At 39.0% G+C, this 26,157-nt stretch overlaps 1 protein-coding gene across 9 annotated transcripts in view; it reads left to right on the forward strand.

Annotated features, from left to right (window-relative positions):
* The window catches only part of UTRN (utrophin), a 448,258-nt gene that overhangs the window by 401,800 nt on the left and 20,301 nt on the right, over positions 1-26,157 (forward strand). For 7 of the 9 annotated variants that reach the window (XM_053914383.2, XM_024551943.4, XM_053914384.2 and 4 more), the window contains 5 exons: positions 355-466; positions 15,447-15,583; positions 22,030-22,068; positions 22,294-22,359; positions 23,247-23,312. In XM_053914383.2, the coding sequence (XP_053770358.1) occupies positions 355-466; positions 15,447-15,583; positions 22,030-22,068; positions 22,294-22,359; positions 23,247-23,312 (420 nt within the window). Of the gene's footprint in view, positions 1-354; positions 467-15,446; positions 15,588-22,029; positions 22,069-22,293; positions 22,360-23,246; positions 23,313-26,157 lie in introns of those variants that run through there. The other 2 variants (XM_053914387.2, XM_053914388.2) reach the window with 2 other exon arrangements.

Raw genomic sequence — 26,157 nt, forward strand, 5'->3', positions numbered from 1 at the left:
TTTACAATATTAACCTCATGTAACCTTTACATTTTGTTTCCATTTTCATTCTGTTAGTGCTGTTCTTTTTTTTTTTTCCTATTGATACAAATATATTTACGTTCTTAGTTACTACCTGCCATTCTGGCACATGGCGGATCTGGGAGATATTTTCCATAGAAACTTAAAGCCTAGTTTCACTTCTCTAAATAAGACTGTGCAAACGAAGGGCAATGTGCAGTGTCACTAAGCAAGTTCCACATTTGTGGCCAGTATAGTTTTTGTGGTTTGGATGAACGAAATTCCTTCCATAAATGACTGATCTGGACTAACTAGAGGCATGCGAGCCAATGAATTTTCTTTTCTTCTCTCTAGGTATAGAAGCTTAAAGCATTTTAACTATGATGTCTGCCAGAGTTGCTTTTTTTCGGGTCGAACGGCAAAAGGTCACAAACTACATTATCCGATGGTAGAATATTGCATACCTGTGAGTACTGAGCCTCTCTGTTTGTTTGTTTTACTGTATTGCTTGTGGATTAACTAGCACCTAAAATTACTCAGTTTAGACAATGTTTTGGGGAACAATCACTTTTAAGGTTGCTTAACTATGTTTTTTTGTTGTTTTGTTTTCTTATAAGTAAATATATCTATGTTGTATTCATGAACCAAATCATTCTACTTTTTTCAGAAAAATTAATTAAATTTTATTTACATCTGTGTTTTGATTTTAAACAACTTTGTTGGCAGCAAACGCTTTTAAAAGCTCATGCTGACCTACATTGAAAATGGCACCATGTGATGGGCAGTCATGTTTCTTTTAGACGTATTTAAAATGTGTCTTCACAATTATATATCAACATTAACAAAAATGTTCAAAATGAAGACAGTAAGATACCTACCAATGTTTTTCCATGCGTCTGGCTTTATTTATTTCTATGTTTATGTAGTTTTGAGTCTGCTATTTTCTGTGAACATGTTGTATAAGTTTTCCCCTCTGTTGTCACACAGTATAATTTTTCCTTGTTACAGATTATTAATTGAGTGAATCATTCTAATTTATCAGTTTCCTTAAATTTGGACATTTGCCTTATTTTCAATTTTCTGACATAATAAAGGACATTCATAAATATCTTTGTGAAGATAGCTCTTTACATATTTTATATAAATTACATTTCCATAGAATAAAGTACCAGAAGTGGATGGTCTGGGTCAAAGAATGAGTATTTTCAGGGCCAAAACACTTCATGTCAGCTTATTTTCCAGAAGAGGTTTATGTGATACTATTACCACATTTTGTTAATGTCCTGATTTTACGGTAGCCTCATTAACACTGGATATTAACTCTTATTGATTCTTTGATCTCAAGCTATGCTTTCTTCATGGTCTGTCAACAGCTATTTTTTAGCTTCCTTCCAAATAGTGAACCAAAAGTCATTCATAGAGCGATACATTTTCTTTGGTTTAGGGCATCAAGTTACTTTTTAGGTCAAACATTGACAGAAAGGCAGCAATACTTATAAAATATACATCTCACTCACAGTCTTAGCTATCTTCTCTAAAAAAACAGGTACCCCACATGTGGAGAGGAAACCTCTAGACAGTGTTGCCGAACTATAATAGATAACAAACCCCTAGTGCACAATATCTTCAACTAGTAAAAAAATTCTCCCAAGAAAATCTGTGACGCACCATGTATTGTTGTGCTTACCATATCTATTCACTCAACAAAACAGTGTGAGTGCTAACCACGTGTCCGACCCTGCTCAGCTCCGGTAATTAGTTCATCGGCACGCTCTCAAAATAGAGAGGGTTACTGATTCTTCTGCTACGTCCCATTTAGGAGCTGGGGATCTTGGACAATGAGCAAGGAAACAAATGACATCGTTACGGACTGTAGCAATGCCTTTAAATAAGTAAATGGATAATGAGAGAGAAGGTTAGAGGAGGCCCTTCAAGTAAATAAATCAGGGAACAGTCTTTCCGAGAGGTTAATATGAGTTGAGATTGAAGGACGGGGGAGAATCAGCTGTGCAATAACTAGTGGAGGGAAGAGACAATCCACAGTGGGGCCTGGAGGTGGGAAAGAGGCTGGCCTGTCTGGGGCACAGGGGAGCAGGGAGCATATTCCGCGAGAGGCGTGCAGTCAGTAGCACTGGCTCTCCACTTTGAGGTGACCAGAGCAAAATGAAAAGTTGGGGCTTGTTTCAAAACAATTGCAATTTCCAAGATGGCAAAAGCACAGCATTAAGCCAAGTTCAGAGGTCTTCTGAGTGTGGGACGATATGCACCTCCACAGGTCACACATCCATGAAGCTCGCCCTGAAGTGGGAAAGAGGTGGGAATGACTTGGGGTCCAAAAAGTACTGGAATGAATATTTCCCGTCACAAAAGGGAGAGAAGTAGGAGATGGGATTAAGAAAAGCTGGTATCAAATTGTGCAGAACCCTCTTGGCCATTGTAAGGAATTTGGATCAGGGAGAAATATGGTATTACTATTTCCATCATCATAGCTAGAAATTTAGAAAACTGTAAAAGAGCTAATGTCAGAATGGGAAAAACTGTAAAGTTATCAGTCATACCTCAGTACTTGATGGCTTCAGAACTTGGGAAACCCTTTACTCATCGCGTTTTGATTAGAAAAAGGAATGTTTCAGCACTGGGCGCTTTCTATGGACTCATCACACTTGCTAGAACCTGTGTGAGTCACACAAGAGAAAATTCTTCAATCACTTGTTGCTTGCTCAGTACTTGTTGGTTTTGGAACTTGTCACGAGTTCTGGAATGAATTAACCACTGTATATTAAAGGTGTACAAAAATGACTACATATTCAAAGATGTATAAAGTAAGCAAAGATGTATAAAATTACTATTTTTCTTGGTTTTAAATACAATGATCTGTAATGATCTTGCAGGATTTGAAGTCTGCATCTCTTCCATGTCACTGATACACTCTCCAACTGTCATTGGAGAGTGTATCATACAACTGTCATTTGTAAATTACCTAAAACTCTTCTTGTTATACAGTCCTCCCAAAGTCATTGTTACCCTGTCTAAGACTACAGCTTCCCCACGCTGTATTGCTTTGCTCCCCTTCTGCAGACATGCTTGCCCCATTGTGAAGTTTTTGTAGTGATCTTAATCAGCAACCTACTCATAAACCATCCCTGATGACTGCTTATTTTCTGCATTTGGCCCAACAACTTTTGATGAAATGACTTTGAAAGGCATAGGCTAGAATTTATTGGTAATGAATTACTTGATGTAACAGCTTTTCTTTTAGGTGAGCTTTATATGGTACATCCATCAAAATTTTACCCAACATTCCCTAAACTCACTTGATGTCTGCCTTAGAAAATGAATCCAAATGTAACATTTTCAATACAGTGATAATAAACACAACTTGAGTATTAAATGGACCAGACCTTTCCATACAGATCTTCATGTTCGTATTTCTTTTTTTAATATGTTTTATTGATTATGTTACTATAGTTGTCCCATTTCCCTTCTTTATTCCTCTCTACCCTGCACACCCCTTCCCCACTGATAACCCCCTATGTGATCTCCATTTCTGTGATTCTGTTCCTGTTCTAGTTGTTTGCGTAGTTTGTTTCCATTTTTAATTTTTAGATTGTTATTGATAGCTGTGAGTTTGTTGTCATTTTAATGTTCATAGTTTTCATCTTCTTTTTCTTAGATTAGTCCCTTTAACATTTCATATAATTAGGGCTTGCTGATGATGAACGCCTTTAACCTGACCTTCTCTGGGAAGCACTTCATCTGCCCTTCCATTCTAAATGATAGCTTTGCTGGATAGAGTAAGAGAAAAGGAGACAGTTACCTACAAAGGAGTTCCCATAAGACAATCAGCTGATTTCTCAAAAGAAACCTTACAGGCAAGAATGGGCTGGAAAGAAGTATTCAAAGTCATGAACAGCAGGACCTACAACCTAGATCCCTCTATCCAGCAAAGCTATCGTTTAGAACGGGGGAGCGTGTTTGTATTCCCTATGGCGTATCTCCAGTTGTCTTTAGGAAAGTGCTCTAGTCACATTACTAACTTGATTTCTTTCCCCTTCAGTTTCCTCATTTAGCTGAATCTCAGCGTTTCCTTTAAAAGCTTTTTGAAGCTTTTAAGCCTTATCTTAAACCCTTAAGCTCCACAAGTAGTTCTTGAAAGATATCAGCTTATTATCTATGACAGTGTTTGTCTTTAATGTAGGAAGACTGACTAATGGTGTATGAATTAGGTATCATAGTTTATTAAGGTATTTTATGAAATTGATAATAAAGCATTTATATGTGAAATGAAGTAGAACTTTTCTCTCTCTGAGAAATAATTTTTAATCTCTTATTTTCCTTGATCATTCTATAATCCAAATTTGTACATTTAAGAATTTATTCATTACTCTCAAAAAGAGTTTAAAAGACACGACATAGACTGTATTTAATGCCTGCTACCATTCTCTATTCATTCAAATTTCACCAAAACAGCTCAACTCTTACTTTGTGTGTGAAATCTTCCCCAGCTCCTCCAGCTTCCCCTCACTAAAACAAGCCATCTGTGATTTCTACCAGGAGCCCCTTCTTCTCCAGTTATTATTTAAGTCTGTGTTATCTTGTGCTTTGTGTGTGTGTGTGTGTGTGTGAGTGAGAGAGAGGTGCTTTTGCCCCCTCAGTTATCTTTTTAATTCCTTGAGGACTCTTCTCTTAGTAGGCTTGCTTAATTCTGGCCTGCAAAAGCTACATGAGCTCATATCTGCTGTTATAAATACTAATTACAAAATACTAAAGCTGGAAAGGATCTAAGAGATCATCTAACTCATTCTCAAAGAAAAAAACTAAGTCTTACAGAAAGTAAATGATTTGTTCAAAGTTAGTGGCATGGGTTTTTTATTTAACTCCATTAGGGAAATATACACACAATTTAGCACATAAGCAAAGATGTTTCTGTATGTTTGCTGGACTATTTTATTTGTTGGCGACCCTGTTTTATATAGGCACGTTACTGGGGACTGGAGATACAGAGAACACATAATGGAGAGGAGACCTCTATGTGGAGAATTTCAATGAAAGACTAATATTTTTTAAATAATTAAGCTAATGGATCAAGATAATAGTTAGAATTTTTTCTTACTACCTGTGCACTACATGTTTGAATTTGGGAATTATTTATTTTTAAAATCCTATCTTTTGTATTATTATTGTCATTTAATTTCACAGTGAAAATTTCCATAGTGGATCTTTTTAAAAAATCATCTGTATTCTCTGTTGGAAATAACCTAAATTGAATTCAAATTGGAGCTATTTTTGTATGTCAGAACATGTGATTGTTCTTTAAATCAGAGAGAGAGGATGATGAATTTCACCCATGATTTATAAGAGTTTTGGGAGTTGCTGACAGGGTTGGGTAGGATTGAATATGACAGAGGATGGAAAATGTTTGGAATTGCTACTGGGCACAAGCACGAGCCACCGAGGGCTGAGTGAATCGATCGCTACACTGCCGCAGGGGTGCAGCTGAGGTTAATTGGCAGGGTTTGCCGTCTGTGATGCTGTCATTGCTCCGCTGCTTTGGAATTAAAAAGAGATGGTAGTAGGTATAGTGAAAGACCAAGGGAGTCAAGGACTCAAAGGTGTCAGGAATCTGGGCTATCCACATACTGAAGAAATCCCAAAGGGGGTTGAGGAGCTGGAGAACAAGTTCACTGGGGGCAAGAATGGATGTATTTATATTTAACAAGTAGGCGCAAGGGTCAGAAGGTTCCAGTGAGTGAAAGATTTCTCCAGGATAGAGCTTTGGGACTGAAAGACGTGTTATGATGAAGCCTACGGTGTAGCCGCACCCCAGGGAAAACCTTTGGACAGGACTAGTTTTTACTGATCGTTTTGTTATGATTTTGGTGGGAAGAGAGGCAGACAGGAAAAAAATAACTGGATGGGAAATCGCTTATTAAGTTAATAACACCTAAGACAGATTTGTATTACATTTTTAAAGCAAATGCACGTTACTTTTAAAGCTACAATTTCAAGCATATTCTTGGTGATATTGGTTGATAAGTGGAGAAATAAACCAAATACTTTCAGGGTTTGTAGAGACTATAAAAAATGACAGTTCTCTACTGAAAAAAAATAGTAAAGATTTTCTTTTTAATTTTTAAAGTAAAACCACATTTTGTAAAAACAAACTATATGTTATGGGGAAGAAACAAACCAAAACCAAAATAACAAACAGAAAAACTAGAAATACTTGTTGCCTGTTCTGTCCACTTCTGCTAGCATCAAAGTATCTATAAGACTATAAAAATCAAACATAAGAAAATGCTGATTCATTCTTCGGAAAGCTCTACATTGAGTCAGTATAGTGTGCTTTTGGCAGTCTTGCTTCTTCAGATGAGGCTTGAGATGTTTACCCATTTGCTAAAACACAGCATCATTGCGATTTCTCTAACCTCAGCATATGTAAGTGGTTTTTCAGTTCATGCCCACCTTACATGGTTTTGCCAATAAGTTGAGTTCATTTAGAGTATTTCATTAGCTTTTAAGGACAGGTTTGGACCAAATCCATTTTACTTTGCATGATTTATTACCCTACTTATTCTTGACGCCTTGATGATTCTATTAATTAATAGCATTTTTTTAGTTTCATATTTTTCCATTAGAACTTGAAAAAGGCTCTGAGCTTATCCTAATGATTTCCTACTCTCCATAGAATTTAATATGTCTGAATTTTAACTTGTTAAAATCAATGAGACTTAAATCAAAACTGAGAAGTTTTTTTGCGATTTTTAAAAACTGTTGAAATGTCTTTAAAATAACTTCTGTGATAGTGAAATGTACTCCTTAGTAGTATGCATGTACCATTAGGACTACTAACTTCTATATTTAAGAAATAAATCTTGCTAATGAGGGTGCTGTTCAACAATAAGTTTTGACCCTATGCATGATCCAAATAATAATTATTCCACTCATATGCCAAATGACTGTTGTTATACAACCTTGATTTTCCTCTTTGTACTTCTTTGTTTTCCTCAGTCCATAACTTCCTCATATTTGTAGTTAACAGTTAGAATCTAATGTTAGGAGTATTTCGTAAGGAATTAGGTAATACTGTCATCCTAAGTTATGAATTAAACAAAAACTTGAGGGAGATTTAAAATGAATATGGTTTTGTTTCTTTATTTGCAGTTTGGTGTTTTGCTTAAATTGCTAAGTGATTAGAAATTGAGTGTTTTGGCCTTTAGTTTATTCAACATCATTATAATACCCCTCCCCCTTTTTTGTTTCTTTGTGAGTCTTTGGTGTCAATAGAGTTTTTTGAGTTGAAGTAGCAAAGCAATTTATTCAAAACCTATTTGACTGTAAGGCTGTGAGGGTGAGCATTTCTAAAGTTTGGATTTTTTTGCACCTTAGCCTGTTGCTCCTTGTGATGCACATTAATGTGAGGAAAAGACTTAAATCATATACCAATATTTTTGAAGATAATAGTGGATAGGTGTCAGAATTGATCATAAGAACATAGTTTGAAATATGAACAGGGATGTAGAATAATACACATGCATTTATATGTATATATACAAACTCAAGCAAAGGTAGACTCAATTTTGCTCTATATTTGTTCTTACTCAAGGAATAAAATGGAGGAAAATCTAACATGCTCTTAACCTTAGCTGGCAAAATAGAACTCATGAAAAAAATCATCTGATGCTAGCTACACAGGGGTTTTTAGGGTTTGGTAGAGAGTTACATGGATAGACTTACCTCAGGGTAGATTTTATAATTCAGCAACACTTTTTAAATATTTAATCCATTCATTTGTATTCGTTTGTGGGGAGCAAGTTGGGAACTAATTACTTCTTAAACTCCAGATAAATTTTCATTATTCTCTCACTGTTACTTAATAGCAGCATGATGAAGGCAAGTATAATTTTGAGTATTCACGTACCCACTTGTCTGTGTAGGTTTAGTTCTGAGATGTTTTTCACAATGACTCACCTTCATTGGTTTTCCAAGAATGACAATTTTAGGGACAGTCTTGGTTGGGTATGTGAATTCTTATGTAACAATGGGGATAATGGTTGTGATGGAAAGTCGGGAAGACTTATGACTAGAAGGAGGCAAGTGGAAGGGGCTTCTGGAAAGCCTGGCATGTTCAACTTCCTTCCTGGGTGGTATTCACCTTATAACAGTTCATTAAGCTGTGCTTGGTTGTATATAGTTTTATGCATCTGTGTTTTATTTTACAGTAAAAAGCATTAAATATAAATCAGCCCAGTCACAAACATTTCTAAAAAAAAATGTTAGACCTTTCTCAGTGCAAAGGGGACAAAAAGCAATAAAATAAAAACGGCACATTTGGCTCACACACAAAACCACTGAGGGGGAGGAAGGAAGGGAGGTGGAGAAGTAGATGGGGGAAGTGCCCCCATTACAAGTAGCAGGAGCCATCAACCCAGGATGCTCAGCTCTGTCCTGCACAGACTGGGAGGAAGGGGAGTCTCTTTCTATCCCACCTTGTGCCCCTTGGGAGGTGGACTTGACGTGTTGGTTGGCATCTGATACCAGCTCCTTGAGGAAGGGCAAGTTCTGAGTCATGATCATGTTCTGCCCACAGTCAGCTGAGACACTTTCACAGGCTTCTTTGACCTTGTGAGAGGCTGCAGCCCTCACCTTGGCCTCACAGGCTTTCATCAGGTTCTGGAACGCGGGAACCAGGTCCCTCTTGCTGATGTCAGGCCACTCAGCTTTCTGGAGCTCTATGAACTTGTCAGCCACCCTGTATCATACATGCCAGACCTTGCCCTTGCAGCCTGGCACAGGGTGGGCATCACCAGGGCATCCGTATCTTCCCAAGGCCAGAGTTGGGCAGTGTTCACAAATGCCTCCACTTGCTACCACCACTGAGTCCTGCTGGTCGGAGACCAGGCTAGAGAGCATGGGACCATCTCACTCTTGACCTTGTCCAGTTCCAGCATCTGGGCCAACTCCCCCAGATGGAGGCTGCAGCCTGCCGCACCATGGAGGTTCACATAAGCATAGGTTCCAGAAGTACTGTGCAAGCTCTTCCTCGATGGCTCTCGTCATTGGGGCAACAGAGAAGAGTCTGCAGGCCAAGGGGTGGGAGGTGAACCAGCCACTTCATCAGCTGCACACAGTGGGCCTCCAGGTCAGAGGGTGAGTGCTCCTGCAAGAGGGTAAGGGCTCCACTGCCTTGTCCTGCTCCACGGCTCCTGCTGCATGTCCAGCAACTCCTGGGGTGGCAGCAGGCAGTGCTGGCACTCTGGGCTTCCCACCACAGTGGTGAAGGTTCCCACCTCTTCCGCCAGGGCCCAGAGGACCTCATCCTCATCTCAGATGGTGTAAGGAAGGGCAGACGCCCCCTGTGGGCCCTTGGCCACCCCCAGGGCCATGGTGATGGATGGTGGACAGCTGCTGAGGTGAAACTGAACATCCTCTATGAGCTTGGGGACCCATGGCTGCCACCATCTTGGCTCCGTCAGTTCCAGCCAGACTGTAGCCAGCACTGGGCTGCAACTGGGCTACAGAGGGGCGGGGTTGGAAGTAGGAGGAAAGGCCCAGAAATGGGGAAGGCCCCACCACAAACTTTTAATAGTAGATCCCTTGATGATCGAAGAGCTGCCAATTTTAATTTTTCTCTTTCTTCTCTAGGTACTGAGATCTAGTTGTAGATTGCACTGATTTAATATGAATTTTTCAAAAAGCAGCCACAGGGTATCTTAGCAGTACTTTATTTAAAATGAAGGGAGATCCAGAATGTGATCATAGATATTTTGGTCAGTGGCTGTCGGATTTTTTCTCTTATAAGACTAAAAACTTGTTTCATTTTTCCACAAGTGACATATAGTTAAAAGCCCTGGTTTGCAAGAGCAGTTTTCTCCTTACTGACCTTGTGGGTATGAATCTTTATAATCTTGCTGCCCTCGATGGAAAAGAGAGACTGGAGGAAGGCTCTTGATAAGGTGCAGAGTTCTGTACCAGTGTATTACCCTGGTTTCATCTAATGAGGTCTACAAAACCTTTTGTTCTCCTTTCTTTTCTTATAGCAATAAAAATAAACCTAGTTCTTCAAGAAATGCATGGATAATTTAAAATATTGGATAATTTGGTGGTGATGAGTGATCATTTCAATTTCATCTTCCTATCATAATATAGATATTTGCTTTAAAAATAAAAAAGTATTACACCTAGCATGAAATATAGAGTTGCAATTTCAGTTATGCTCTTTTTCATTTTTTACCAAACAATCACTCTAACACTTTAAAACAGAGAAATATTAGGAGCTGTCATTACAGCAAATTTGACCAAATATGTATAAATACCTTATAATGTTTTTGGTGAGAAAATGGGCTTAATTCATTTTCTTGGCTCTATCCCAACTGAAGAATTACATTCTGCTAACCTGAATATAATATCTAGTTCCCGTGGGATGAATTACTTTTCACTTTTTCTTTTAATATTGCATACACTTTATGGCAGTGCATTTAGTGCCTTTAGATTACAACTGTTGGTGGTAGTTTTCCCCCCCCTCCGTATGAAAATTGATGAGGAAATAAACGTATGCCATTTCTGTATGAGAATTCACTAACTTTTTTCAAATATTAAATTTGAGCATTATCCAAAACGTGAATTTAATTCCAACTCCTGCTATAACGTCTTGGGAGTTAGGCAGGTGGTGTTTATTTATTGATTAATTGGTTTTGCTTTGCTCCTCCATGTTCTAAATTTATTTAGCTAAAGGCTACTGGGCTTTCACCTCTGGCTGAGGTGTCATGTTTTTCCCAAGCGGGGGTTCATGTTGAATCCCACATATATATAAGCTACAAGAACAGTATGCCAAGTGAAAGAAGCCAGTCGTAAAAACCACAGGTTGTGTGATTCCATCTATAAGAAATATCCAGAAGAGACATGTCCACAGAAAGAGGAAGTAGATTAGTGGTTGCCAAAGGGCTGAGGGGAGGAGACAGCACAAAAGTGGAATGAGTGCTGGTGGTTACAGGCTTTCTTTTGGGGTGACGAGAATGTTCTGCAAACACGTAGTGGTGAGTATCTGCACAGTTCTGTGAATATACTAAAAACCAATGTTGTGTGCCCTGCCCTGGCTGAGCCAGACTGGGTAAGCAGCCTGGTACCTTGTGCTCATGGTCTTTTCTTACCCCCCACCCGCCCACTGAATAGGAGTAGATCGAGAGTAATACAACTATGTAAGTGCTAACTCAGAATTTAGTTGTTTTAAAAAATAATTATGTAGTTTTAAGTTTCTGCTTTCAAACAACTTTGTATGAGTCTTGGGCATACTTTCCATGAAGGAAAGGATACACTGGAGAGGTGCAAGAAAAGGGGGCAGGCAGCAGTTAAGCCAATGTATTTAACACTCAGTTTGTTACTGTAGAAAACTTCTCTGGTTTTGTTTTGTAAAGAGATTGGAGCGAGATCCATCTAGTTGTAGATTGGATAGCCTAGAAGGAGCTAGGCAGCCAAGGCTTTAATTCAATTATGTGCAGGTAATGTGAATATTTTAAATCTATTTTCAGAAGGACTGAATGAAGTTGATATCTGTATGACATAGTGCAAATAAAAGCTAGGGTTGGTGATAAAAGAGTAGAAAACTGGGGCTTGGAGAACAGTTTGTGGGATGGGGTGAGTCGGTGGACTTTGGGGTAGATGGTAGCCCATCTCTGAAATCTATTTTACCCTCCAGTAGTCATTCCCCCTCCCTCTCTGTCTCCTCCCCTCAGCTCCTGGCAATGACTAATCTGTTTCTGTGGACTTGCCTATTCTGGACTTTCCTTATAAATGGAATTATACAATGTGTGGCTTTTTGTGAATGACTTCTGTATCACTTAATACATGATTATTAAAACTAACCATTTTGAAATGCTAAGGAAACAGTAACGTTTTAACTGCCATTAAAAATTTACTTCATGTTGATCTGATCCAAGATGGCAATGGAACTAGGTGGTTGTTGTACTCACCTCCTTCCAGAACCAAACTGGAATTACAACTAAAATATAGAATAAGCAACCTGAATAACCACCTGAAGACTAGTTGAATAGAAATCTTATACCAAAGGACTTACAGAAGAAGTCACATTGAAACCGGTAGAAAGGTCAAAGATGCCAAAGGGGCTGGCCTGGCTCCCACAGGGAGGGGCGGAGATTCCAGAGGGATAGCTCAGCTACAAATATTCCCCTAGAGCAACAGAGCCAGGAAGACATGTCCTCATAACATCTGGCTGTGAAAATCAGCAGGGATTCTGTCTGCCAGGGAGAGACAGGAGTCTACTAGAGACGTAGGCACCCTCCTAAAGGGCCAATATACATCTTATTCACCTCCACTCACCCTGGCCTCCGACTGAGGGAGAGTGGAGCAGTCTGGAGTCATGTGAGGAGACACAGGTTCGTGGCTCTGGGGAGAAGGCTGAGGGGACAGCTGCCAGGGTCCCTGTGCTGAGTCCCTCTCCCACACCACAGATGCCCTCTTTCTTAGGTTGAGCACTCCCCTCCACATGGCACCAGCCTGGGGGAATGCAATAGCCTCACCCTCTGAACTCCCTGTCATCCCACCTTGTAGAGCCTAAGCTTTGCTGAGAAGTCAGTTGCTTGGGCCAGGGTGTTGAGCTCTGGCCAGACTTGGGGTGTCAGTGACTGAGAGATATGGCTTTGGGGTAGGGGCCATTCCTTCCAGTTTCTCATGAACCAAACTGGTGCCTCCCCTTCATGGGACATCCTCTAGCTCCACCCTCTGGGCTCCAGGTGGCCCCATTCTCTCAACTCCTGGTGGCCCCACTGTGCCAGTATCTGGGGAGAATTTGGGACAGACTGAGTTATGTGGCTCTGGAGCCAGTTCACTCCTCTCACTTTTCCCCAAGCCTGACTGGTGCCTCCTCTTCAGGGGAGATCCACTGGTCCCACCCTCCTGACTCACAGTGGCCCTGCCTTGTTGAGCTTAGGCTCCTGGGAGAACCTGGGGCAGACTGAGTTGTGTGGCTCTAGGACGAGGGCCATTTTTCCCCTCATACACCCAACTAGTATAGAGCCCTACCTTCACACAGCCAAATCCTGGTTTGATTGGGCCTGATAAACTCTTCTGGCCTCATCCTGATCACTCCCTGTGACACTAGAAGAGGTGGGTGGAGGGGGAGGTGGAGGAGGATATTGGGGGAATGAATAGTGGTGGAAGGAGACCTGACTTGGAGGCTGAATGCACACTTCAATGAACAGATGATGTATTGTGGAAGTGTGCACCCGAAACAAGTGTCACCCTGATAACATTCAACAAAGAGGAGGAAGAAAAGACCCCAGACAGCCACAGCAATCTTGAGAAAGAAGAATTAAGTTGGAGGAATCATGCCACCTAATATCAAACTAGGCTACAAGGCCACATTAATCAAAACAACATGGTACTGGCATAAAAGCAGACATAAATTTCAATGGGACAGAATAGAGAGCTCAGAAATAAACCCATGCCTTTATGGTCATACTCCACAAAGGAGGCAAGGAAATAGAATGGGGTAAAGACAGTATATTCAATAAATGCTGTTGGTAAAATTGGACAGATATGTGCAAAAAAATGAAATTAGTCCACCTTCCTATACCATCCACAAGAATGAACTCAAAATGGATTAAGGACTTAAATGGTAAGACTCAAAACCATAAAAACTTTAGAAGAAAGCATAAGCAGCAAAATCTCAGACATTTCTCATAGCACTATTTTTTTCTGGTATGTCTCCTTGGTAAAAGGAAATAAAAGAAAAAATAAAAATAAATAAATGGGACTTTTTGCACAGTGAGGGAAAACATCAACAATATGAAAAGACAACCCACTGAATGGGAGAACATATTTGCCAATGATATACCTGGTAAAGAGTAAATATCCAAAATTTATAAAAAACTTGTAAAGGTCAATACCAAACAATCCAGTTTAAAAATGGGCAAAGGACCTGAATAGATAGTTCTCCAAAGAGGATGTGCAGATGGCCAATAGGCATGTGAAATGGTGCTCAATGTCATTAATCATCAGAGAAATGCAAACTGAAATCACAGTGAGGTATCACCTCACACCTGTCAGGATGGCTCTCATCAATAAATCAACAAATGACAAATGCTGGTGAGGATGTGGAGGAAGGGGAACTCTAGTGTCCTGTTGGTGGGAATGCAGACTGGTGTAGTCTTTGTGGAAAACAGTGTGGGATTTTCTCAAAAAATTAAAAATGGAACTGCCTAATGACCCAGCAGTTCTACTTCTGGGAATATATCCAAGGAAATCCGAACACTGATAGCAAAGAATATGTGCACACCTGTGTTCATTGCAGCATTATTTATAATTGCCAAGATTTGGAAGCAGCCCAAGTGTCCATTGACAGATGAGTGGATAAAACAGCAGTGGTACATTTACACAATGGAATACTATGCAACTATTTTAAAAAAACTTGCCTTTTGCAATAGCATGGATAGAATGTGGAGAGCATTATGCTAAGTAAAATAAGCCAGTCAGAGAAAGACAAATACCATATGATTTTATTTATATGTGGACTCCAATGAACAAAATAAACTAACAATCAAAATAGAAAAAGACTCATAGATAAGGAAAACAGACTGACTGCTGTTAAGAGTTGGGGGACTGGGAGAAAAAATGAGGCAATTAAGAAAAAAAAACCCTCATGGACACAGACAACAGTATGGTGACTACCAGAGGGAAGGGGGTCAGGGCAGGTAGAAGAGAGTAAAGGGAGTATAAATGGTGATGGCAGGAGGCTTGATTTTCGGTGGTGAACACACAATACAATATACAGATGATGTATTATACTGGTATATGTGAAGCCTTTATAATTTTATTTAACCAGTATCACCCCAATATATTTGATAAAAATTTTTAAAAATAAAAATGCAGTCCATGTCAAGTTGTAAATGTTTTTACGGTTGGGAGAGGACAAAGAACCGACAGTACTTTTTACAACATAAAGTAGGAGTACAGCGCTGTGCTTCCTCTCTTACTACTCTCTCTTTTCCAGACTACCGTTCGCACTTGTGTGGCGTACTGTATGGCTCACCCGCATTTTTTCACCTTCGTTAAAACCATGTGATATCCGTAATTCTTTATCATCTCTCAGTGTTGATAGTCAACTGCAACTTCTTAAGAATAGAAATTAACCAATAACATTGCCAAAACTAATTTTACTTTTTGGTCCAATTTTTAAAGTGTTGGGCAAATGAGCTAGTTATTGTTTATTTTCAACCAGAAATAAGAAATTATAAACTAATGGCTGGGTGTATTTAATGATGTGTCCTGACTACTATGTGTTTTTATGACATTTTGTGTTATTACAAAAATATATAAAGCTACCGGAACTGTGGTCATTGAATTGCATCAATTCACATCTGCTCTGATTTATTGGAGACAGTTCTGTCCTTCCATTTTAATGATAGATGTGTCCTTTTTCAAACTCATAGACAACGTCTGGGGAAGATGTTCGAGACTTCACAAAGGTGTTGAAGAATAAGTTCAGGTCAAAGAAATACTTTGCCAAACATCCTCGGCTTGGCTACCTGCCTGTCCAGACAGTTCTTGAAGGTGACAACTTAGAGACGTAAGTTTAATGTTAAAACTTCTAAGTCCTTATATCTGGTATTGTCTTTTATTATATTAGTGACACAAGAGAAATTGATACTAAAACTATTTGTGTTTTGGTGAAATGTTTCATTTTAAATGAGGTAATTAAACTTAGAATCAATCTTTACAACATGAAATTTTTACTCTTTGCTTTTGACAGTGTCACAACTAAAATTGCAGGTTTAATTTTGCACTCGTTCCTAAACTTTAAAAGTTTGTGTTAATGTGTTAACCTTTGCACTGTTACGTCTTTTTCTCTTAAAAACACTTCAATTGTGGAACTTATGTTCTTTCATTATTTTACTTATTTTCTGTTTTCCCTCTGGGGGACATTTTATTATTGCTTATAGTATGCTTCACACTTACCTTACATACTTTTTTTCATTTTCAACAATAGCTGTATTGATTTGGATACTTCCAGTATGTCTCCTGTCTTGCTTCAGATATGGACCTATGCTGAAACCTGATCAAAATCTAACATTTCATTTTTAATTTCTCTTTTCTCCAACATGAAGATAGAAAAATGAGATAGCTTTATATAGTACATGAAATAGACACAACTTCTTTCAATTCTATAACTGAAGCTTACAAACATAAATGAACCAAAGTTTAAAGCTAGCAAAATTACTATGGGTTTTTTAAAGTAAAGAAAAATAACAATTTGTGGCCTGAAATGAAAAGAATTTTGTAAACGAGCCAGAACAAATGCAAGAAATAACTTTAAATTACTTCACGCTTCTATATCAAGATAAAAAATGGATGTGATTTAAATCTTTGAATCTTTCAAATATCATCATAAATATGCCTGCAAAAGCAATTTTTTTGTGCCTGAATTTTGGGGAAAATTAACTTTACTTGCTAACCATCACCAGAGTTCCTAGTCGTAAAGAATAAGGAGGTTCTTGTCACAGAAAGATGCTCTCTCCAATGACTACATAAGGCAAGCTCAGAGGGATGAGGTGTGGATTTTCTTACTTTATACAGTAGAAAAGATTGGAGAAAGAAGTATAGAAAGTGCGCCAAGTACAATTATTGTGAAGTAAAACTTTCTTTAGCCTTCAAGACTCATAGATGGTCTGAAAACAGTAAAAGTACAGTGTATTACGGCAGTCGGTGTCTCAAAGATGTCAAAGCAGAGGGACAGGTGGTTTGGTCTGAGTTTTTTTCCATTCAAAGCCCTGTAGGGGGGCTTGGAGACCTTTATGTGAAAGTGGTTGTTGTTGTTGTTGTTGTGTGTGTGTGTGTGTGTGTGTGTGAAACTGCTAAGAAGTAGAAGAAAGAGCACAGCCAAAGCACAGTGGATATCTTTATCCTGCTACAGGCAACATTATGAGTGTGCATATAGAAGGAGATATAATGCAACTATGTGTGTAAAGAGATCCAAAAATACCTCGTATGCATTCAAAGCATATAAAAAAGTCAAACTTTTTGATAACTTTGCTTGATATCAAACTGTGTACAATTAAGATATTTGCCTCCCAGTCATTTCTTTCCACACTCTACTTTAGAACAAATTTTACTGGAGCAATTGCAGTTCAAAGAGAATATTCAAATACTTAAATTCATAGGAAAGGTAGATTTTTGGTCCTCTTTTTGATTTGTGGCTATGTTTTATCCTTTTCTTCATCAGGGTGGGTGATACATTAAAACAAATACATCTTTATTTGTCTTAGTATCTGGTATAGAATGTGATTGGGCTGAACACCTCGGGGTAAAGAGAAAATTGTACTCTTGGTATCAGATCTAATTCAACTTTGGAGTAGCAGCTTGAAGCACAGAGTTATGACACAGTGCGTTTATTTATGGGATAATTGATAAGTTTGGGCTGGTGATATATGCCTTTCACTCTTTCGATAAACCATTGGCATTTTGTGCCTTAAATATCTGTATCCTTCCTATGAATTGTGCAGATAGACTTTTTCTAGTCCTTTTAAACACTTTTGATAATTTGCCTTTCAGTGTCAAAAATAATCATCAGCATCCATCATTCTATTCTGAGTCGGTTAAAGTAAGAAAGAGCAGAAAAGCATGCCAATAACTTTGTGCTAGGATTTTTGGCTGTAACTCTGAAAATGCTTCACTTCATCTAACATGAATTTACCAGCATTTTCAGTGAGAGGAAAACAAGAGAAAGTAAATGAGTGTAGATTAAATCAGATGTCACAAGACACATTTTGAAAAAGACTTATGAGCTACTGTTCAGATTTTCTTCTCTTTTTTAAACCCTAAAAACGTGTTCTGGGGCTTGCTGTAGTTCATTTTCTGCTGAGCCCTTCCTCGTACAAGGCTACTTAATCTTCTGGTATAACAATTTATGTGAGTGGGTAGTAAAAAGTTTGATTTCATTTATTCTCCTCTTTGTGGGAGGAGAACATTGGAGAAAAACCAGCGAAGTGGTAAATGTGTTGAAGTTATTTATGAAGCTGATTAGAATTTTCTTTTGCTTCTTTCTCTTTTATCACTGCAAAATGTAATGTCTTATCTCTTACCTAGTAATTATCCTAGCATGCTTGGAAGGGATTTATAGGAAAAATGAGTTATTATGAAAAGAAGGTAAACAAACCCATGCCTAGGTTTATTCAATTCATTTTATAACTTTGCTGGATTTTTCAAAAAATAATGAACATAAATGAGTAGAGCTCAATTAAAGAGTTACCATTCAAGAACTCACATGACTCCACTCCAGGAAGAGAAACAACCCAATTAAAAAAATGGGCAAAGGACTTGAACAGACACTTCTCCAAGGAAGACATACAGAGGGCCCAGAGACATATGAAAAGATGCTCAGCATCACTAGCCATCAGAGATATGCAAATTAAAATCACAATGAGGTACCATCTCACACCAGTCAGAGTGGCCAACATAAACAAATCCACAAACAAATGTTGGAGAGGATGCGGAGAAAAGGGAACCCTAGTGCACTGTTGGTGGGAATGCAGACTGGTGAGGCCACTGTGGAAAACAGTATGGAATTTCCTCAGAAAACTAAAAATGGAACTGCCCTTTGACCCAGCAATTCCACTGCTGGGATTATACCCCAAGAACCCTGAAACACCAATCCAAAAGAACCTGTGCACCCCAATGTTCATAGCAGCACAATTTACAATAGCCAAGTACTGGAAGCAACCTAAGTGCCCATCAGCAAATGAGTGGATCCAAAAACTATGGTATATTTACACAAAGGAATTCTACGCAGCAGAGAGAAAGAAGGAGCTTATACCCTTTGCAACAGCACGGATGGAACTGGAGAGCATTATGTTAAGTGAAATAAGCCAGACGGTGAGGGACAAATACCATATGATCTCACCTTTAACTGGAACATAATAAGTAGAAGAAAAAAGGAAACAAAATATAACCAGAGACATTGAAGTTAAGAACACTCTAACAGTGGAGAGGGGACAGTGAGGAGAGGGGATTACAGGAACTACTATAAAGGACACATGGACAAAATCAAGGGGGAGGGTGAAGGTGGGGGAGGGAGTGGGGTTCAGCTGGGGTGGGGTGGAGGGATGGGGAGAAAAGGCACACAACTGTAATTGAATAACAATACAAAATTAAAATAAAAATGAAGACAATTTACATATTAAAAAAATAAATAAATAAAAAATAAAAACAACTAAGGATAAATTGAAAAAAAAAAAGAGTTACCATTGAATATAAACCTGAGAGACAAGCTAAAATAGTGGCAAAGTGACTTGAGAATCGTGAGAGATTGTTATCGGCTGAAAAATTAGGTTGGTTTCCCTAAATTTTAAAGAATTGATGTCGATGCCTGTCCCTGATGTTGGCTAAGATGGAGTGGATAAAGTGCATGGTTTTTCACATCCTTCCTGCAGCGAAAACCGCCTCACAGTCAGTGTAGTTACCGTTGTGGGCACACTGACCTGGGAGGAAGTGACAGCTGACGCGAGACCTGAAAGATTAAAGGGCCAAACAGCGTGTGGTGTGTGAGGAGGAAAGGGAGGGCTTGGGGGCAAGGGAAGCATTTTCAAAGGCCTGGAGTCCAGATCGTTTTGGAAACTAGGCTGGGAAGCTAGGAATAGTGGCAAGAAATGAAGAGTGGAGAAAGAAGCAAGAACCAAAAACTGAAGGGCCTTATAAGCCATGGCAGAGAGCAGTAGGGAGCCACTGAAGGTTTGTACGTTAGAAGACAATGGGAGCCCACTTACCCAGCTCTGGAACAGATATTCAGGGTGCAGCACAAATAACGCCCCTGTTTGATTACAAGATCTTTTACTACAATATCATAAGCATGTAATTCTGTAACATAACAATATCACACTCAAGCACACCATATGACATTGTAGATGAAATGTTCAAATTAAAGCTATAAAGTTATTACACCCATATTATCATCATACCAACCACACTCAAGCAGCAGTATTTCTGCTGTACCCTGCCTTTAAGCAAGCAAAAGATGGGAAGCATAAGGAGCAGTTTGTTCAGAATTTAAAGCATTAAAAAAAGTCACTAAGTGTTTCAGAGAAAGTCTGGGGTATGTTTCATATATTAAGTATATTTGGTAGAGTCTGATTGCTCTCACGTTAGTGTATGATTAATCGACACACTCTATTCAGGCACTAGGCTGTATTAAATCTAGGCGAACATACAGACTGATCTCATTTTTGGTCCCTTTTTACATAGATTCTGACTGTGCAGTGAGCGTGTTGCCCTTTTTCCCCCTTCCAGAATTAAAGGAGAAAGCTTATCACTCCAGGTTTTTTTTCCCCCTACAAATCAAAATACTTTGAAATCAATGAAGCCTTCAGTTTTTTTCATCTTTATTTCTTTTCTTAGAAAATTTCTCAATATATAACTTTTTTTCAGCAGCTCTTCAGTTCAGCCTTCTGCCTCTGCCATTCTTATCTCAGTTCAATGAATCACTTTTGTGCGCGCTGAATTAACTTCACAAGAACCAGCCAAGCAGTTTTACAAAGCTTTTCCAAGTTCAATTAAGATTTTCAAAAATAGGGGTTTTGTGTGTGTGTGTGTGTGTGTGTGTTCAAAGCTCATGGTAAATGTCGTGATACACTTGAATTTTATAAATGATCGCTCAAGAAGTTATAATTTTTTGGAACGTGGATAGGAAATCATTCACCTGCCATTTAACATCCATATTTCCGAGTTAATGAAAAGTAGTGATGTAGAAAGACTACTGAATAGTACAGTGCTGTTTCATTGTTCTTGTATCTATTTTACACATGGATAATTAAGTCCATTTCCAGTACAGATAATCTGACAGACACAGACCGGATAAATGCCTGTTTTTGAAAGTAGGTCGTCTTAGTTTATCATTCCAATACAATAACCTTCCATCTCCTTTTCATCCTTTCTATTTAGACATCAAATTGTGCCTCCCAGTAGGAGACAATGATATCATTAAATTTTTCTTAAGTATGTATGTATAATAGATACAGGAGAATCAAGCAGAGCTCAAATAATTGCAGCTTTTCTTCTTTGTTTGAACCACCATTGGCTTTTGTAGGAGTCTGTATTTAATTAGAGAACTGATTTTCTTTAGACTTTTAAGGTTCCACATTCACCAGTATCTCCCCTCTCCCACCCTTACCCCCTAAAAAAAAAGGTTAAAGTTTGAGCTACCTTTGAATTAGGATCAATTGTTTTCAAAGGCGTTTCCTGAAGGCTTGGAGGTGTGTAGGCTCCTCTGTGAGGCTGGACAGCAGGGCAGTCCAAGGGCCCGGAGTAGTACTGACTGATCACGCCCCAGGCCCAAGCCCTGATTTAAGCAGAACAAGTTTCTTTATCAGTTTCATAGATTGAACTTCTGGAGAATACTTTGTATGAAGAAAGTCTATCATGATCTAAAAAAGTTTATTTCAGTTTTACCGATAATGTGAAATTTTTGGTGGGGCATAGGGAAGATAATTAGGTTATGTCTTTTTTTGTTCAATGTATCTGGGAGGCTGAGATGCTTGGTATATGCCTAGATTTGAGCTTACTTTTAAAATTGGGCAGAGAACCAAAAAAGTCTCACTTTATTGCAACTCTGTCATCAATACATAAGATAGTCTTTAGCATTTAACTTTATCTTTTTTAGGTAGAAAGATAAATAAAAATATGATTGCATCTTTCCTCAGTACATTATGGAATATTATCTTTGAAATTTTCCATAATTTTGGAGCGTTGTCTTTTTTTTTCATTAAGATTATTTAAACTTGTGTTTGCTATCCTGTAACAAATGGCCTGTAATATCTGTGAAAAGGCCCCTGCAGGCACAGAAATATCAGCATCTTCTCTAGAATAAACAGTGATTTCTGTGACTTTTGATTCCCGATGGTGAAAACGAATACAGCCGAGGAAGGCAATTGAGAATTGTCTCACTTTCATCCCCCACTGCTTTTGTCTTAACTTGTTCTAAAGTGTTTGTTCTGTGACTATTGTTTCCCTCTCCCCTCTTTGCAGTCCTATCACACTCATCAGTATGTGGCCAGAGCATTATGAGTGAGTATTACGGCTGCGTATGCAGAAGAGGAGGCTCTAATCAGTTTTGTTAGCATGGGGGTGATTACTAAACTCTCGTTCTAAAATAATGGTTCTGCTTCCCGGGTAACAATCCCAGTGGCTTCTTTGCATGGCATATTCATTATTTAACTCAGCTAACATTTCTAAGAGGAACATCTGTCCACATGTGGGTATAAAACTGTTTATTTGCGTTTTCCTTTGTAGCCCCTCACAGTCTCCTCAGCTGTTCCATGATGACACCCATTCAAGAATCGAACAGTACGCCACACGGTAAGAAACTTTGACAGAGCCCTCTGCTGCGCTCCCTCCCAGAATGTGTTTCTTTCTGTGTGAATCCTACACCACTAATGTGCCTTGGGGTGTTGTTTCGTGGGAGTCGTGATTCCATTAGATTTGGAATCTGGGCTCTCATCTTTCCATGTTGTAATTAGCACTTTCCCAAACACCTGCTATCCATTCTGTAAAGAGCAGGAAGAGAAACTCGGTAGTATGTGATCGTGGAGTGCATGAAGAACTGCAAGTAGGGAAAGGGTCAAGGATGCGGAGTGGAGGAACAGAAGCTGAAGTCCCATAACAAAGGACCTGCTTGCTAAGGGATAGATTATGTCCCTTCCCTGGGTAAAGGGGAGTCACAGAGAGTCTTGAAACATGAAAGGAACATAGTCAGATTTGTGGAGAATGAAGATGGACTTGAGGGTCTGGGAGGTTAATTAGGAGAGTAAGTCAGTTAGGAGTCAGGGGTGCCCAACCCATGGCCCACGGGCCACATGTGACCCAGGATGGCTATGAATGCGGCTATAAAATTGTAAGTTTACTTATAACCTTTCTTTGCTCATCAGTTTTTGTTACTGTTTGTGTATTTACTGTGTGGCCCAAGACAACTGTTCTTCCTCCAGTGTGGCCCAGAGACACCAGAAGGTTAGACAGCCCTGCCCGTAGAACAGGCATAAGATAAAGGCCTGCAGGCCTGAAGGCAGTGGTAATAGAAATGCAATTCAACATTAGATGTTGTTTTAATGCCGCAATCTCATTAGGAGAGTTGGACCTTTCTGTGTTTTGTGAGGATTATGACAGTTTAAGAATGACTGAGGCCGAACCTCCTGCTGACTATGCCCTGCGTGGTCACATTGCCTAAGCCCTTTATTTTTCTCTTTCAGACTGGCCCAAATGGAAAGAACCAATGGGTCTTTCCTCACTGACAGCAGCTCTACCACAGGAAGCGTGTAAGTAAACCCTGAAATTAGTGCTGCCCAGGCAGGCTAGCTCTTGTGTTACGGCTGTCGGAAATCATCTTCACTGACTGTGGCTCTGGATTTGGATCCCAATCAAAATTGCTGTGTGGTTACAAAAACGTCTACCTAGATTTTATGCTTTCAAGCCATGGTAGCATGAATTGGATATGTTTGTTTATTTAGTTTCCTATCAGTTAATGAAAAAGTCCTGCATTTGGTAGCTAATCTGCTTCAGGAAAATCAGACTGTTTTATTTACAAATACAGGTGTAGACAGCTACTCCATTTGTATGATATTTCTTGTTAATTCCACAGAATATGTGCTGATCTGTAAAATCATGTTCCTTCTGCTCACATTTCCGCCACATGCCCTGCCATTTAACAGTGATGACCCCCATACTCTTGGACATACACTCCCCACCCTTCGTTGACATGTTAGCTCTTCCGTCAGTAGTTGGCTAGCTACTAAGAAAAGCCCGATTCACTTCAGAATACTTTTGGAAAACCTTTCTAGGCAGATATTTTATTTGACATTGTTGTGTGTCATTGCACTTTTGGAACTCTCTCCCCGCCCACCCCTTGAAATTAACCTTTTAAACTCTGAGTAGTGGCTGAAAGATTTCTGAAGTGTCAAGTGAACTTGACTTACTCAGGCTCATTGCAGTTGGGGTCCAATGGGGAGCTGTAAGGCAGCAGGAATGTGGTAGAACACAGTATTTAGATGTTTTATACTGAAAAGGGCCGTGAAGAGAAATTTGAAATACCTTAGGGACTCTAAGATAGAATAGTCCCCTGTCAATAACTTAAAAATGACTTTAATATCATTAAGCTTATAAATAAATGTTCTCAGGAGATTTTTCCATTTTAACTTTCAAAGGTCAGCATGTTAAGACTTTACGGTAATACAGCAGTGATTTATACGTTATTATTCGTGTGCTGTGAGTGCGAAACAATTTCCAAACAAAGGTGCTGCCATAATTCATAATGCTTGCTTCATATTTAACCTACTAGTATATATTCCGTATACCATAGTTAAATAGATTGACTGTCTCCTAAGTCAACAATTTCTACCAAAGTTGACAACAGCTAAATAATTAAACAAAATTTAAAAATAACAATTGAAACCAAAAAACTCAAAACCAAATGTAAATTCTTCAAAATTTGTTTGTCACATCCTGTGAACAGGTTAAAGATAATGCTCAAATTTAGTATCCTATCTTCAAATTAAAATTCACACTATTTATCTTTAAATTTAGCACTGGTACCTGAGGTAAGAAGAAATAATCTGACAATGAATAGCTGAATACAATTCAATATGATATTAACAGATGCATTAACTCCTCCATCTGTCCGACAACTGTCTGTTACATACCTGTTGTACAGCGGTGGGTTGGAACCGGTTGTCGGAGCCACTTGTCGAATTTTCAAGAAGTTTTAGCTGTTTGTTAAACAAAGCCATTATTTAAAGTTAGTTTATATGCACTTACAGCTAAATAGATAGGATTAAAATAAAAACAAAGGTAATACTCAAAACTCATCATGCACTAATTATTTTACTTTATTACAAATCTGTTGTAGGGATAATTTTTTGTATTTGTCAGATGGTATATGCCTCTGTATCTTTTCCCAACCTTGCATTCAGTCTAGTCATTGGTTTAAACTGGCCATAGTGAAAGTACTTAAATCATAGAAATTGACAGTGCTACAAATCAGGGCCTTTTTACTCATCTTTTAGAGAACCTGCTGTTAAATATTTATGAGCACACCACGGCCAGGCCCCCAGGTGTGGGTGCAGACAGTGCGTGCTCATTAGCCCTGCAGGCTAGACGGAAGACCACTAAGCACCCCGCTGGGGGAAGAGCCTGGTGAGGGCATTTGTGGTAGAGAGACTAATGGCCCCCAGAAGAAGCCCACATCCTAATCCCTGAATTCTCTGAATATGTCACTTTATATGGCAAAAGGGATTTTGCACATGTGATTAAATTAAAGGTCTTAAAATGCGGAGATTATCCTGGATTATCTGAGTGTGCCCAGTGGAATCACAAGGACCCTTACAGAAGGGAGGAGAGTCAGTTAGAGAAGGAGATGTAGCCACGGAATCAGAGCACAGGTTTAGAGAGATTCACAGACGCTAACACCACTGGCTTTGGAAGTGGTGGAGGTGGCCTTCAGGCATCGGAAAAGGCAAGGAAACAAATTCTCCCTGATACGTAAGATTAAGTTAAATTCATAGTGTGAGAGGGTGTACGCCACTAAAGAGAAATTGTTTCCCAGTCACTGGTACTTGAACATTTTCCTAACGAATATATTAATAAATCTTATTTTGGTAAAGCTGGCTTGGGAAGTGCTTTATTCTTCCACAGTTTGAATGACTGAGTAAACTAGCCTTCCTTTACTGTGGACACACAGGGATTCGGCCATTCAGGTGAGAATACCAACCAGCACGGCCTCTGAATCCTTAAGCCTCACTCTGTACCTAAAGCCCAGTGGTTCGACTTGTAATGGTCACCTTTTCTTCTTTAAATGTATATTTACTTTCTTCAGTATCTTAATCAGTACTATAGACTTGACAAGGCAAAGAAGTATTACTATAGTAAATACCTTTTCTCCCAATGGATGGAGACTTACAGGAAGGACTTACTGCCTTTTTCGGAGTGACGATGTTTCTCAGGGTTTGTGAAAGAAGGGCTAGGAACTAAGCCTCACTATGCCTCTGGCTCTCCAGCTGTGTTTCCCATCAATCACTGAGCATCCTGGATCTTAGGATAGAGGAAGAAATGCTAGCTGTTCTTAACAAGATGCTATGCTGTTCTTTCTTTGCGTTCAACTCGGATCAA

This window comes from Desmodus rotundus, chromosome 11 (genome assembly GCF_022682495.2).
Source record: "Desmodus rotundus isolate HL8 chromosome 11, HLdesRot8A.1, whole genome shotgun sequence".
In the NCBI taxonomy this organism is placed as follows: domain Eukaryota; kingdom Metazoa; phylum Chordata; class Mammalia; order Chiroptera; family Phyllostomidae; genus Desmodus; species Desmodus rotundus.